General features: G+C 44.9%; 1 protein-coding gene across 5 annotated transcripts in view; it reads left to right on the top strand.

Annotated features, from left to right (window-relative positions):
- The window catches only part of NGEF (neuronal guanine nucleotide exchange factor), a 48,687-nt gene that overhangs the window by 10,818 nt on the left and 22,029 nt on the right, over nucleotides 1-15,840 (top strand). The window contains exons 2-6 of one of the 5 annotated variants that reach the window (XM_057382372.1): nucleotides 41-409; nucleotides 3,667-3,781; nucleotides 12,268-12,438; nucleotides 13,471-13,656; nucleotides 13,767-13,870. In XM_057382372.1, coding sequence (XP_057238355.1) covers nucleotides 145-409; nucleotides 3,667-3,781; nucleotides 12,268-12,438; nucleotides 13,471-13,656; nucleotides 13,767-13,870 — 841 coding nt within the window. In that variant the 5' untranslated portion in view covers nucleotides 41-144. Of the gene's footprint in view, nucleotides 1-40; nucleotides 410-3,666; nucleotides 3,782-12,142; nucleotides 12,199-12,267; nucleotides 12,439-12,582; nucleotides 12,638-13,470; nucleotides 13,657-13,766; nucleotides 13,871-15,840 lie in introns of those variants that run through there. The other 4 variants (XM_057382373.1, XM_057382374.1, XM_057382375.1 and 1 more) reach the window with 4 other exon arrangements.

The following is a 15,840-nucleotide window of genomic DNA, read 5'->3' as shown; positions in this document are numbered from 1 at the left end:
TTTGTTGTCTCCTCTCACGTTCTGTTTTGTCTGTCTCCAGCTCAGATTCAGATAAAGCTGATGGAGTTGTGGAGGCTACCTGTCTTCTGCTGCACTGCTGCTGATCTGCCATTTCAGTTGCCATAGAGACAAGCTCTGGAAGCCATGGATGAGCACAGGAGAGAAGCCACCCACAGGCTCACCACCAGTGGGCTCCATCAGGGCTCTCAGCAGGTGCTAAGAGAGTCAGGTTCAGTCTCTGAAGGTGAGGAAGAATCAGCCGGTACTAACCCAGTGACCCACGAGGGGGACTTGCAAGCACATCACATTGCCATTCAAAGAAATTCCAGGTACTACCGATCCATAAGGCTGCCAAACAGAGGGAAAAGAAAGACTTCGAGAGACTCAATACACATGGGGCATTCTACAGGTGAGTACTGACCCAAACAACATTATGCTTCCTTTTCCAATGAGATTAGGAACTAGAGGAGTCATTGAGAATAGGAAAAGGACAGGAAAGATAGAAAGCAGCTAAGCAGTCAGCATATAACAGAAGATCCCTGCCCTATGGCACAACTGGCAGAGAAGTGCCATCCTTCCGTGCTCCGCTTGGAAATGTAAAATTGTTGGATGTTTAAAGAAACTTCATGACAGAGAATCTAAACGTATGTGGGACTCTGCACTACCACTCCTCTGTTCAGTAAGAGAAAAACAACTTAGAGAAAGACATAAAGCTGTCAATGAAGTAGGGACTTCTTTAGCATACAGAAAGGACATATTCAAAAGTACAGAAAATAGTAAAAACAGAGAAAATTTCAATGGACCCTTACAAGAAAGAAACAAGTCTTCTCTGAAAGTGGTAGTTACTGCCCATTTGCACTGAAGAAAGCTGTAAGAAACACCTAGTCTGCCTTTGAACAAGGAGGTTGAAATTACAGCAGCACTATCCAGAACATCCATGTATTCAGCTGTGGCTTCATTAGAAAATGAGTGAGTTGGCTTTCCSTGAGTATGAACAACACAGAGCACGATGGCAAGGCCAGGCTGTCATGGAGCTGGAACCTTGTGTGAGCAGCTATCTGTGAAAGAAGAAAGAGAAAGATAGGAGAAATTAAGAGAAGCCAGGAAAGGAGCTACTGCAACACAGAAGCATGGGAAACAGGTCTGCATGAAGGAAATTGAAGTAGTTTTAATCTAGGTGCTAAATGAGAGAGATCTGGTATTGGAAACATAGAAAACACCCTTTGCTTCTATCTCCCAGGTGCTCAGAAAAACTGACTTTTATAACTTCTTCAGCAGAGGAGCAACTAACAGCAAAGTTACCTATCCTGTCTTCAGGTTATAATCTAACAGAATCAATGTACTGGACTCTGAGCTTTGGATAGCTGTATGAATCAAAATTATACATCACTGCTGATGTTCCACTGCTGTGCAAGCCAATGAAAGCTATTGCTTTAATATGTAGAAAGTAGATCATATTCCTTAAGAAAACAAAGAACAGACATCCTCCACCTCCAATCCCCAGGATATAGGTGTTTTGGGCCTGCCTCGCCAATTTCCAATACTACATATTTCAGCACTATAAAGACTCGTTCAACACTGCAGCACGAACAGAAGGAAAATTCCCTCCTTTCTTCAAGTTTCCAAGCAGAGAGCAGCCAAGAGCTCCTGTTCAATATTCTGCTACTGTTGCAGTGAGGTTTGTGGATAAACTGAGTGTCTCCTATGCCAGAGCAGAGCTGCTCTTCACCCTGCTGGCGGGGCAGACAGGACCAGAGCAGAGCCATCCTCGCTCTGCCTCCCCAGAGCACATTTGCAGAGCAAGCACAGCACAAACCTGCCCTCCCTCCTGCTCCCTACAYTGTCACAGCATCCATGCAGCCATCGAGAACGTCCTTACCCCTGCAACCTGCAGCTGCCAGTGCAGCAGCACCAGCACAGAAGGACACACCTTCTTCAGACACCTGCAATGTCATGGCATCAGGACATCGGCACAGGAGGACAGCTCTTTTGTCTGGCAAACATCACCCAGGAAGGACAAGCTAAGGGAAGGACAAGCCTAGAGAAGGTCTTCTCTGTTACTCACTCAATAAAATATCCATGAGGCTGACCTGTGCTGCTCTCCCCCTCCCCTCCCTGTATTATCACTACGGGAACACGATTGGTTGCAAACAGGGCTTTTTCTTCCATGCCTGCCATTGTTCAGCAAGACACACGGGGAATGTGTCTTTTCTCCAGACTGCACTACAAGACCTGGGCTAGGAGCAATAGCTCTTTCTCCAGTGTGACTATAGCAAGTCCTCCTCTGGGCTATGGCCTTTAAATTCAGCTAGGATTGTGTAAGCAGCTTTTCTGCTCTCTCCCTCTCTTTACTTCTATGAATCAATTCCCTCTCCCTGAAACTGGGTGCTTCTACACCAGCCTCATTTGTAGCAGAAATTTCTGACAGCATTTGCTGACATGCATGGAAGAAAGGGATGGGTGAGCTATTTTATATTGCCTTCCAACCCATTTGAACAGCAGTTATCCAAGAGTGTGACTCAAGCTCAAATATTAACCTAGTCTCATTTTGCGTAAGGAATAACTGGAGGGGAGGAGAGGGGCAGGCAAGAAGACAGGAAGAGACAGAAAAGACAGAATAGGATACAAAATGAGAAAAATAAAGACTCAAGAAATGAGATAACAAAAAAACAATTTAAAATTATCTAAATCCAGCTGAGGAAAGTCTTCCATACAGGAGCCCTTTGCACCAGCCCAACTTTGGCTCATAGCCTAGGAGCTGTAAAACATAACAGATGCTTTTCTTTAACTGGAGAAAGAATTCTTGAGGGTCTTTTTTAACCAATCTCTTTTGACATCAGGATAAAGTGTTTAAATCATTCAAAGTGAATAACCCAGACTACTGTTTTGACACTATTTTAGGAGATTTTAAAACTCCGGATATCTCCCTTTCCCTCTGAAAAGTGATTAAGGTACATCAGAAGCCTTCTTCAGTCGGAGCACTGACCTGAGTGTGCTATCATCAGTTTGAAAGACAAACAGTGTTACAACTTAGATCAAAATATTTCTGATAAAAAATAGCATGGTCATTTATCAACAAGCCTCAAACAATGGGAGATTTAATTTGAAAAGTGAGGTGCATCTTCTGCCAGCTACTGCAGTAGTAAGCCTTGGAATTAATACAACTTTGACTCCCTGTCAAAGGGACAGTGATTCATCTGAGGGAAATTGGAGAAGCAATTAAAAGCAAAGCTCCTATCTCACCCAAATCTAACTTTGATTTATCCAGTAAATTGAACATCTACTGTATACCTAAAAGCAGATCAGTAATGAAGCCTTAACTCTGGAAAACAAATATTGGCATGCACAGGCACACACAGCTACACCTTTTCTGCTTAAAGAATAGCACTGAAAATCACTCTTCAGGACCCAGAATGCAGTGGTGAGCATGCTACTCAGGTACATGAGAACTGATACCTTATATCTAACCTCACCTTTTCTCAGCTGCATTTGCACTATGCAAGCTGATGACAGTTAGACACTGTTTGAAAATCAAAGCYAAAATGCAACCACCTTTTTGTCTATGGTCTTCCTGTTGCTTTGCTGTAAGCAAACCACTACCTACAGTAAAGGTAAATTAAGAAAATTGCTGTTTTAACACCCTCTTGGCTTTCTCTTATATCACAGGTGCACTTAAAAACAATGAGCCCATCAAAGAGCCTCTGAATGTTTTGCCTCATACGGGATCACCATCTCCAGCAAACTCTGATCCAACAACATTAGATGAGCTATGGATCCAAAGGTAAGGAGGTTCCCATGCTGGGTATTGCCTGTGCCTTCAATGAGAACTACAGTCAGAGTGGTGCCAGAGCAAGAATCCTCCTTTTGGGAAGGACAGCTGGACTAAGCTGTAGCTCTGATCCACGCTTTCTCACCTTGATTTGTGGTGCTGCTTTCAGTCTTAATGACATACATATATAGTATTAGCATAGTGGTATAAACAGTCTTATCAGTGTGGGTTTGGAGGAGACAATGAAGGAAAAAGGGGGAACAAGAAGACAGTGGGGAAGATGGAAAAAAGGGGAATGTGATGCAGGATCACCCAGCAGTTCAACAAAGTGGGCAGACTGGTTTAAGCACCTTCTTGAGAATAAGGAGAGCCTATGGGCATTTCCTTATGGAACATCTCAACATCAGGGTGATCCCATTCTTGGCCTTCATAGAGGGCTCTCCTGAGGCCTGTTAAATATCCCCACAAGGAAAAAAGGATTTTTTAGCTAAAGAAGTAGCTACAAGTMTGTTTTCTAAAGTATCTGGACCTTTTGTTTGCTGTTTACTTTGAAGAACTGGTAAGCAACAGAGGCTTTCAGTGAGAGAGCCCTTCTCGACTTGAATCCCTCAACAATCAAAGTCCAGCAGAAGACCCTGATCCCATAACTCAGGAATTTACACACATCCTATAAATCTGCCCTCACCCCCACTCTCTTGCCACTACAGCCAGAGAAAGGAGCAGCWATCTATTTCTACATTTTCAAATACAACTGAGGTATTCTCTCAAACTGCTACTCCAGCTACTCACCTCCTTGTGTGTACAGCTGTGAGATAATCCCCGCTTCTACTGMAGAAGATCAAGCTGGAAGCAGTAAGCTCTTGTCCCCTAAGGGTCCATGCATCCTGCTGCACTGTCTGGTCCTAATTACTGAGACCAGCTGTGTTGGTGTAATACAGAGCACCTTCCCAGGCATGGCATGTTTCCTTATGGAGAGGGCTCCAATAGAATGATTTTAGCCAAATGTCAAGTTGGATTTAAATAAATCAATTGCCCTGGCTAAAATTGGTTTTCCCTTGGCCATAAACTGAGCATATGAAACCAGACAGCCACAGTCTGCTGTGATGTCAAACCCATCTGTCTTTCTCTCCTTGGGGCATAATCATCACTGTCAGTCTAACATCCTGACATCAGCACTTGGGCAGCTCTGAAATGTGCAAATTCTCATTCTCCCTGGAGCTGGAAACAATTGAGCCAGTGCTGGGAGTCAGTTTTATCAAAGATGCTGTGGTGCAGAGTTTGACAGGTCAGTACAGGTTCCAAGTCATGCGTCTGCTAAAAGCAGGCAATGTTTCTGAGTGGCATCAATGGTCTCTTGAAACTAAGCACAGAGATTTAACAGAGAATGAGAGCAGAGATCCAGCTCAAATTCAAGCCATGTCCTCTTTCCTTCTCCAAAAGATGAGCTGTCATTTATAAGAGAACCACTAGAAATCTACATTGGGAAAGCCTGCAAGACCCTAAAAAAWTTGCCTTTGTTTACAGTAATCACTATTATCTCACTTCTATTTGGAAAAAAAAACGTCATTATGCAGATAAGACATTAAAAATATGATTGCTGGTCTTAAGAAATGCCTTTAATCTCTCCTCAAAAGAATAAATCTGGTACCTGACAGCTAACCATTTTTCTGAAAGCTGAAGCTAGCAGTTCTGCAGAAGGGACAGTACAGGCACCTTCGACCAGGGCTCAGAARGTCCATGATATTCTCAGGAGTGAATCACGCCAATCCTGATGACAAGTGGGRCAGCAGTGATACATCTCTTCGCATTCAGAAGCATCCTACAGCTACCATATAAATATTTGGGCTGGGCAGTCACAATGCAAGTCTCCTTGCATGAAGATAACCAGCAGGTCTGACACAAATGGGTTCTTCACAGGCAGGGATATCATCTCACATATAGCCATGCTACATAATTCAGGGCAGGAAGTAAACACAGCTGAAGAATATAATAAACAGCTCAGGAAAACTACATTGTCATCTACATTGCATTCAGATAGGATACAGACTTTTATTTGAATCTATGTGTCTCTCAAAGGCCTGAGAATAGCAGAGCAATTCACTGATCTCAGAATGCCAATGTCTGAAAACAAAATGTCCTCAAACATTATTGCTGGTGTTCCAAAATCAGGATGGCCACTGGCCATCCATAAGATACTTCCTAAGAGACTTTTTATGCCTAACTTTGCTCAAACTATATTTTTTTCACCATGACCTTTCTCTTACACAATCTCCAGCTCCCCCCAAGAACTCTAGAACTCTCCACAACATTCCRTGGCTCCCTCCCAGTCTTGCACATAGTACAAAGATCCAAACCCCTACAATGACAAGCCACTTCCAGRCAACTCAGCTGACTTGCCCTGAGAATCTCAGTGCTGAGCTTCTAGTGCAATTTCTGCTTTCCAGAGAAATCAGAGCCAAAGCCCCGGAAGGAACTGAACTCAACAAAAGCTGCTTTTTTGCACTGGGATCAGTCCTTCCAGCTCCAGTGTGGCAGGAGTAGTGCAGATATCATAGAAAGCAGTCACAGAAGATACATTGGAAGAGACACTCAGTGTGAAATTTCACTTTGCAAAGCTCATGGAGGTCATTGGTCTACCAGTGCAAAGCAAACTTTTCTTTATGCTGCTTATGAAACCTCCAATTTGGACAAACAAGGGTCATCTGAAAATGCTTTTGATCTGAGCTCCAAGAATCGAAGTACTACAACAACGAATACAAATAGACACCCCCAGCAGCAAGARGGAATTTAACTTGTTTGAATTCATGCAAACACATGTGTTAGAGAGAAGCAGTACACATGCGAAATAGCATAGCCCTCTGAAGGGTGCTCATGTGAGTTTGCATTAGCATCCCCTAGCCCAGAACTCTTAGTCCTGGACAGCAGACGGCACTGCTTTTATAGCCTGATTTAACCAGAGGTACCAGAAAAAAATCTCAGGAGAGTCTGGGACCTGGATTGCAAAAGTTCTTATACCATACTCGAGCAGTTTCCTTCTACTTAYGTAATACATTCCTTATAGTTACCTCTTCTTTATGCTGCCAATGGTGATTCAATTTGCAAGTGGTGAAGTCATGAGTAGCTGGTGCAAACACCTGTTGACCAAATATTTAAATTTTGTTGCTCTACAACAACTTCTTGTTCTTTCAGAGATAGATAAACAGATAAATAATACTTTTCTATCCCTCTTTTGTACAAATTGGATCCTAAAAAGTCTAMGAGCAACCATATTTGCAGGGAGAAATATTTTAAAAACKAATACATTTTAAGTAAAAATAGCCACTGTAGGTATTAAAATGTCATTACTGTCAARATTAATGTTTCACAGGATCACACAAAAYAGCAAGCAGTAACATACASAATTCTAAGAAAGCATMCTTCCAGMAYACAGCCAATGGAGATCCCAATCCCRACCTGCCCAACTATTCCACCCAGTCTCTTCTTGCCAGGTTTTTCAGCCCACTCACATTTTCATTACTGTGCAAGGTCTAGGCTTTGCCCTTCAGTTCTCCCAATCTGATCTGCTTCATCTGGACATGCCCTGACCCCCAGGTCCTCAATCAATCTCTTTGTTTCACTCCTTTTCTATCAGCTTCAACTTGTAATTCCCACACAATTTCCACAGTCTACTATTTCCCAGACACATTATTCTTCTCTCCTTCCCCCTCTGCACTTCATATCTCAGTGTTCTTTTGTCCAGGCTCTTCACCATTTGGCCCCTTATACAGTCTTAGTATCTCACCCCTCCTCCGAGCTCCAGTGCCAAATTTTACAGTCTTTTCCAATTCACCATTTCCTCAAGCATCTAGCTGTAGCTGAGTTCCTCCCTTCACAGCAGTCTTCTGGTTCAGCGGTAGACCTCTTCCTCTCCATGCTTGCTTGAGTCTTGCTCCTTCTGTTTTTCAGTCAAGTAGTTTTCTCATCATGCTAACTGGATTCAGCACAAGGATCACTGAGGGTACTACCATAATGGCCTTTATTCATAGTGCCTAGAGCTGGACCAGGCAGCTTTTGCAGGTACAATATCARGAATTATTTTCTCAGCCCTCAGCAGGGCACACATTCTCTCCATGRGCAGGAGCTCAGGGATTTTAGATGGTTAAATCTAAGTCTAAAATTTGTGTGTAAGCTGGACAGTGGAAAAGGGCCATAATTCTATGGATTTTCATGCATGTGGAAAAGATAAAACCCTGGCAACCCCCACATTTCAACTAGCATATCAACAGAAATCAAAGTTTCTCAGAGGAGAATAATAACAGGTTTCCTGTTTTCCTTTAACAGAGATCCAATAATATTTTCCTAAGTCTAACAAATTGTTAGGGTTTTTTAAATATATAAAAAATAACTTGTCTCTCAGTGGTGGTTAATAAATAAAAGTGTAACCCTGATGATTATGAGCATCAAAAGGTTAGAAGCACTTAAAGGTAAGGATCTAATAAACTAAATTTCTGAACATTTTTAATTATTGGTAAGGTTGCTAGTCCCAGTAGATATAACTAAGATATTTTGATGAAAGCTTAAGGAGYTAAAGGAGAACAGATATAATCTTAACTTTTAGGATTTAAAAATACCATGGGTGGGATTTTCCACTAATAYACCATTAAAAAATCAAAAATCAGGAACAGAAATTGCCCAGACACAGTGATCGCAAAAATCACCATTAAAAACCACACATAAACAGAGGTAACCTGAATGAAAGTAAGATATGAAAAACCCTTGACTAGGTATAACATTATTAAAATCTATTAGTAACTTCACACTTTTCAATAATTTGGTTAGCTCAGATTAAAAAAGTGCTTATCTCATCTTGTGGCCTTTCTGGGTGTGAAACTCCCACTGACTAGAAGGGCTTAGGGAATTTTTCATGAATAAGATCTGCTGGACTGCCTCTTCTCTTTTTAGTTTCCAGAAGAGGAGGTCTAATTTCTAAAAATTGCTATGAGAGAACATGTAAAAAATACATTTCAATTTCATTCAAAAACAAGTTCTTTGCACAGCTTTATTCTAAGGATTGGCTTTTGAATTTAAATACACATAATAAATCTTAATTCAAATTATTACTCATTTTTCAAGATTACTAGTGCCTGAAAATACAAATTAAGATTGGGAATTCATCCCTCAAGCATAACTGAAATGAGATAGTTGGGATAAATTAATTATAAACTTCCATCAATCATCACATTTTTAACACAACATGGACCAGGTTGGCTAATATTTAAAATCTTTTCCAGCAGCAGCACATTGAAGCTGGAAACAGTGTACATCAACACAAACCCCTTTTTTTCAGAACATATGCAAGCTCAAAACCCCTTCCCTTTGTCCTCRGGGAGCTGAATGATGGTCATGCTCCATGTTAATACATTGTGGTCACCAAGGATCATTTCGAGTGCCTTTATGCTTGGGGACCCTAGGAGCTGCAGAAACAAAACTGGATTTTRTCTGTTGGTGCATTGCATGTCTTCTGTCAGCAGCAACAGCAGAGGGCACACACCCCTGCTTGTGCAGTGTTGGGGGAGGAWTATTAACCAGTTGCTTTAATGCATGTTGTTCTAGTAGTCGGATTCTTTCTTTCCTCCTACAAGTAGACAAGGAATTTKAGGATAAATTAAAGAGATCTTGGTGAGAAAACTGGTTTCTCACCATGAGTTTGTATTGATTTTGGTAACTGGGGGAAAGCTTTTTAGGCTCTTGATCAAATTGCTGCTTGTTACAGTGAGAGAAAAAGAAGACATCCTCCAAACTCCTACCTAATGGCTAAGATTAGGTGGAGTGGGAACTTCTCCAGGCCTGAGCCTGCTGTTTCACAGCAGTGAAAAATTATCCAAGGTGGGACTGCCATGGTCCTGACATCCATCTGCACATCTGCCACCTCTGCTCTGCTGGCACTCACTTTGAGCTCACCCTGGAGTGAGGCATAACACACAAAGCTAATTYTACCAAACAAATGAATCATTTTCCACGAGTTTAGCTGCCCAGACTTGCTTACTATGAATGGGATAAGCTTGAGTGAGTGCTGGCATAAAAGCAGAGGTAGAAATCTGCCTCAGGAAGTCTAGTGAAAAGTAGAATTGAGCAGCTAGGYCMGATTCAACTGCATACAAAGTACTARCAATGTGGAAACAGGGAGGCATTTTGGAGCTATTCTACTTCATAGAAATAGTTCAGTATTGACTGACTTAAAGTAGTATCTGGTGAATAAGGCATTCAGCAGGTTCAAGAACCTTTCCCAGTGACCAGACAAAGCAAAGCAGCTCCTGGAAGAGACTGACTTGCCCTGGGACAGGCAAAAACACGTAGGACACAAGGGAATGACACATCTCTTACTCCARCCTGGATCGCTCACACCCAGCATGAAGACCCCAGTCATCAGACTACCGTGACAGAGCCACTTGTTTGCCTGCCTTCAGTTTTCATGACAAACTTTAAAAGCTTTCTGTTCTGTTCCCAAACAGAAAAGCAAGATTTAGAAAATCCTGGCAAATTTTGTAGGACAAAAATATCTCCTTCTTGCTAAATGTCATTTTTTTATTCCAGTCCCATGAGCTCTGAGAACACTGTCACTCACTTTGTTGAAAAGGYATTTCTCAGGCACTTGTTTTGTTTATGGATAGTCTCTGTATGTCAATGAGAAGTACAAGAATAAGGCTGGGAAGGAAGAAAGAACAACATCTTTGAAAGATCAAGTTACAATTGGGAAAGGAAACAGTCCTAGAGAAGGAAAAGTAGAGTATTGGTCATTGTTACACGGTAGAGCAGCTCTCTGAGATACAGAATCGTGAGCTGGGCCTGCCATGGCCACAGGGGGCATTTCACTCCCAGATGGTGTTTCCCCTCTTCAGAGCTTCCATCACCGGGTTTGTTATCATTAGTGATTTCYGTGTTATTTTCAAGTTTTCATCTCAGAACAAAAGTAAAATTATGCTGGAAAAAGTGAAAGAAAAGGGAGGACAGAGAGGATCAAATTACCAGACAGCTATGCGATCATGAGAAGATGCTTTCTGTTTTGGAATTATTTTTATAGCATGACTGAGACACCTTTCATAAGAAGAAACATCATTTTCCAACTGATTTAACCCTTGAAAGTGAAGCAATATGAGGCATTAAGAATCTGTTAAACTGTTAAAGTATACTTCTGAAACATTTTTTTTTTTTTAGTAAATACATCAAAAGTTCTGTTTAGATATATGTTCATTCTAGCAGTGTCAGTTAAGAGCTTATACAGTGATTTCACTTTGCATGCTAGAGAGAACTCCCCACTGCTCTTGGTCCTTCCCTTGRGAAAACAGAAAACAGCATATCTGATTTTCCAGATTTCAGGATAATGAAGACACTCCCCTTTTCTAAGAAAGAYGTTTTTTAGCATCCCACCCACTCCCTAAACTCCTTGACAATATTCTAGCCCTGGCAGCAAGCCACTAAAACATGAATTTCAGATAGTCTCTGCTGCTTTATGCCTTCCACAAGGTTTTTGCTGCCCCCTCACTCACCTGGTTCCTTAAACCCCCTAATAACCAGTGTTTAATGGCTAATAACCCATAGTGACCATCTACCCAGTGACAATCCCAGCACCAGCTCTCAAACTCTCATCCTTCTCTCTAAGTACAAAACAGGCTCGAGCTCTCACCCTCACCCTGGTATTTCCTTTCAGTTGTCTGGTTCTTCCAACCTCCTGTTCCGGGACTGGACAAGAACTGCACTCACAGCCCTCTATAAGCCCTCAGTGACATTTCCAGCTGTTTCTCTCTCCTGTTCTGCTTCTTAATGGCTTAAGCACTGAGGTCTCCAGTGTGCCAGATCTAGATCTAGTTCACACAAGCTGAGGGAGTTTTTCTGGACAYATCACCGTGTGCTGATTAAAAGCTATCCTGGCACAACATTTAGCCAAACCAATATAAAAATGATGAAAAGGAAGCCATTTTACACAAACAAACCAACACATGGATTTTATGTTGTTGCAGAAATTACCTTATCACATACAGAAAAAAAATCACGGTTATTTAAGCAACAGGGAGAAAGTGAGCACAAGGAATAGCTGAGCATTTTCCGTTTGTTAACTCCTAATTGCAACTTGATGCAGAWGACATTTTTATTTTGCTGAGGATTATTAATGTGTAGTGAAGATCTGCACCAAACCTGTCCACAAGCACTCGAACTGATCCGAGGGTGTAACCATACTCTGGAGCTCAAGAGAATTTATCCCTGAGGCGGAAAAACAATTACCTGAACGAAGACAGATATAGATCATTGAGTACTGAGATACTTACTGCCTAAACGAGGGARTATATCCTTATGGAAGCAGCGACGCTAAGGAAGGGGAGACGGGGAAAATGACCGAGTGGGTGCGAAGCCCTGCCGGAGAAGGAGAGGCGGATAGCGGCCAACCCTGCGGGGTAATTGCGGGTGTGCTTCCCGGCAGGAGGGATTAAGCTGAGTTTCTCAGTTACATTCCTCCATCTCAGGGTTTCACTCCTGGAGAAGAAATGCACCATATGCACCAGATCTGGAAGCAGTTCAGGAGAACCCCCCTCTGCCACCCCCTTCCCTTCCTCAAAGTCGGCGCCATCCACACATAGGCAGAGAGGCGCAGGGGATGGGGGGCAGCGCTGCTCCCCGGGGCTGAGGGACGGGAGGTCAGTGCCGGGGCAGGACCCCCTCCCGCTGTGGGGTGGCCGTGCATGGAGGAGAGGGGCTGTGGCATAGGGTGGGACGGGGTGTGTGGGTGCTTGCTGGGGGAGGGTGCCTTGCTGGGGAGGGAGGGAGCAGATGGAGAAAAGGGCTTCTCTGCATCGGGGGAAGAAGCCTTTCTGCAGGAGCGCAAGGGGGATGGAGGTAGGGGTGCCTGTGGAGGTGGGGGGGCCTCTGGGGCAGGGATTGCTGTCTTCTGGGGGGGCCCTTGGGGAGGAGGGAGTCAGCTTCCCGGCGGAGGAGGGACCTGCGCCGAAGCGCTGGAGGGGAGCAGGGGGGCTGAGGAGGTCTCTGCGGGCAGGGGTGCTGGGCAGGGGGTGCGGGGCTCTGAGAGGGGAGCGGGGGAACGACACGACACCTGAGAGGTCTGTGGGGGCTCGGAAAGGATTTTGGGGGCGTTGAGAGGGTCTGCAGGGGGGGCTCTGAGAAGCTCTGGGGGAACTCAGGGCTCAGGCGGGAGCTCTGAGGGCTCCATGGGAGCGGGGCTGGGAACTGCTTCGAGGGGTCTCGGGAGGGATTAGGGGAAGGCTGAGGGAGCTCCTCTGGGATTTGACAGAACTTCGTGGAGCCTCGCAGGAGATCTGGGAACGAGGAGAAGGGCTACAATAGGCTAAGGGGGTCCTGAGGGGCTGGTGGAACCCTGCGAAGAGACTCTGTGGGGATTTTGAGGGGGTCTCTGTGGGGAAAATCTGTGGGAAGCTTTTGAGGAGAGTGAGGGGAGGCTCTGAGAGGGATCCGAGAGGATTTTGATGGAGAGCCCCAGCGGATGACTGACGGGGGSTCTGAGGGGATTTGAGGAGGCTCTCCGGAGATTTTAGGGGAGAGCCCTGGGGATGCTTTGAGAGAAGGGGGTGTTTGAAGAGAGACTCAGAGGGACCGGAAAGGGGCTCCGACGGGGCTTGGGGGCTCAGAGGCCCTGAGGGTGGCTGCGGGGGCGCCCTGGGGGCAGCCGCAAGTCCCCTCTCCCTCCCGTGCAGGCTGCTGCCTTCCTACCCCCGTTACCGTGGCAACCGCCCGGTCTCCCCCAGCCCTGCACCGCCACCGCCGCTGCCGCCGGAGCTGCTGGGCAGCCGCCTGCCGCCGCCGGCCATGGAGCTGCTGGCTGCGGCCCTCAGCGCCGCCTGCGCCCTCGACCAGGACGGCTCGGCGGGACAGTCCGGCAGGTGAGGGGGATGCTGAGGGCGGGGGTGGCGGGGCATGGCCGGGCGGAGGGGCCGCTGCTGTCCCGCCGCTGTCCCGCCGCTGCTCTGAGGGCGCGTCCGCCTCCCCGCAGGGACCCCGCCGCCGCTGAGGAGACCCCAGCCGCCGGCACGGCCGGGGCGCCGCCCGCACATCCCATGACGGCCGACTCCTGGAGGAACCTCATCGARCACATCGGTAAGGAGCCGTTCCCACCCCGGCATGTCCGGCCGCCGCTGCGCCCTCACACAACTTCGCCGCTTCTCCCTCACCCCGCTCCGGCGGCGGCACAGCAGCCCCTAGAGGTGCCCCTCGGTCCAGCCGGACCGCTCCTACCCGCCCCCTGAACCCCCAAACCCAGAGCTAAATGCAAGCCGTGGGAGCCTCGGGCGGAATAAGAGCTTGTGCTGCAGGACCCCAACTCCCTGTCTTTGCTGGGAGTCCCCTCACTGTTGGTGTAAAACATCATTACCGTGGCTTTTTGACATCTATGGAGGCGTCAGGTTTCCACGTTGCCTGGCAGGAGATTAATACTATCGCTGAGCAGCCTGACCCTTGATCATAAGTAACGATTATTCTTGTAATTACGAAGCAATTAATCACTGAGATTACCCCAAACTTCCCATTAAAATATGATTTTGCATACTCCAAAAGGCGCAAGACTAAAGAATTTTGTCACCCATCCTTTTAGGCAGTGGTTATATGCACCATGTTCTGCATCTATTCAGTGTAACAGACACTGGCATAGCACTTGCAACGGAGAAGTAAGCTATTTTATCCTTTGTGGTCTCTGAAAAGGCAGGGTTGAGGTTATTTGAATGGCTGTACAGGAGAGTACTCATACTCTTGTTTTTATTATTTTTTTTATCTTTTGTGGGATGCGGAGAGGACATTCACAGCTTGTTTCTTGGTTTCCCACATGAGAATTGTGACGTTCCTCAGAGGGATTTCATCAACAACAAAGTTAAATCGTATCCTGAAGCAGGTTTTATGGTGAGAATATAGAAGCTTTGTTTTTAAACACTCCTGCTCAGTTTCAGGAAAAAAAAATCAACATACTTGAATCTAGAGGGGAGGAATCTAGCACTTAGCATGAGAAAATCGAATAGATAACTCTCACGAGCAGCAATCCAAACCTCCCTGGAGCAAGGAGGCTACYCAGGCTGTCTCTGCTGATTGGTGTCAGGTTGTGGCATGCAAGGCTGATTCTTGGTACACCTGATGCCACCGGGACAGTGCTGGAGAAGAAGGCTGGTATGAAACTAGCAGCCTGCCAGCATCTGTCAGACAAACCAGCTGAGTTCGGGGCCTTCTAGAGGAAAGTGGTGAACAATTTGCATAAGTGTTRCCAGATCTGTTATCTGCTTTTGGCTGTGTAGATACTAATCTCCCAAGGGAGCTGTGTGAAAACGTTGTCAGTTTACTGGGACTGTGCACCTCAGAGGTGAGATAAAAATACTAAAACTAGCAGGAATTCAAAGCAACCCAGTTACTGTATTCATAAATATTTTTATGAGTTATATATCAGAGGGCAGCTGTGCAAAAGAGCTGTGCACATCAGTGTAACTGCAAGTAGGTCTGTTGCACCTTTATGGATGAGACCAGGTTTTGACAACCAAACATGCTACGCTTATGCCCACATCAAATGTCTGGAGCACACTCACTCCCTTCTGCTTTTGCAAGATTAGAGGACTCTTTGCCTGAAACTGGAGCAGAGAATTTCAGAAAAAATGTCTCTGGGCCTCCTGAGATTTTACATAGCTTTCAATGTAATAACATTCACTTCAAGAGCGCTGCGAACTCTCTAAGGCAAGTGTTTCCACAATTAGTAACTAGTTTTTCAATTCCTCTCCCAGGCTTTGAGAGAGCTGGGAAGGGAGACTATGACAGCAAAATTAAATGGAATAAACAAAAAGGGAAATGTCTGTTAAGTACTATAAAATTATGTAAACATGCCATAGGAAGATCAGTCTTAAACAYTTAAGCCAACAATAACACCCAACTCATGCTCAGACCACAGGGTTAACCTTTAGCTAGGTCACAGCAGGGACAGTTGGGACATTAAGCAATGAAGGGAGCTTGTACAGGTCTCTGACATTTTGTACTTGTTCACTTACTAAATGTAATCATGTACTAAATCATTGTATCATCTGAGTCACATTCAATTA

This window comes from Malurus melanocephalus, unplaced genomic scaffold (assembly GCF_030028575.1).
Source record: "Malurus melanocephalus ecotype Western Australia unplaced genomic scaffold, MMel_1.1 scaffold_566, whole genome shotgun sequence".
Classification (NCBI taxonomy): Eukaryota; Metazoa; Chordata; class Aves; order Passeriformes; family Maluridae; genus Malurus; species Malurus melanocephalus.
The sequence above is the reverse complement of the archived record's forward strand: the minus strand, read 5'-3'. Positions and strand labels throughout refer to the sequence as shown.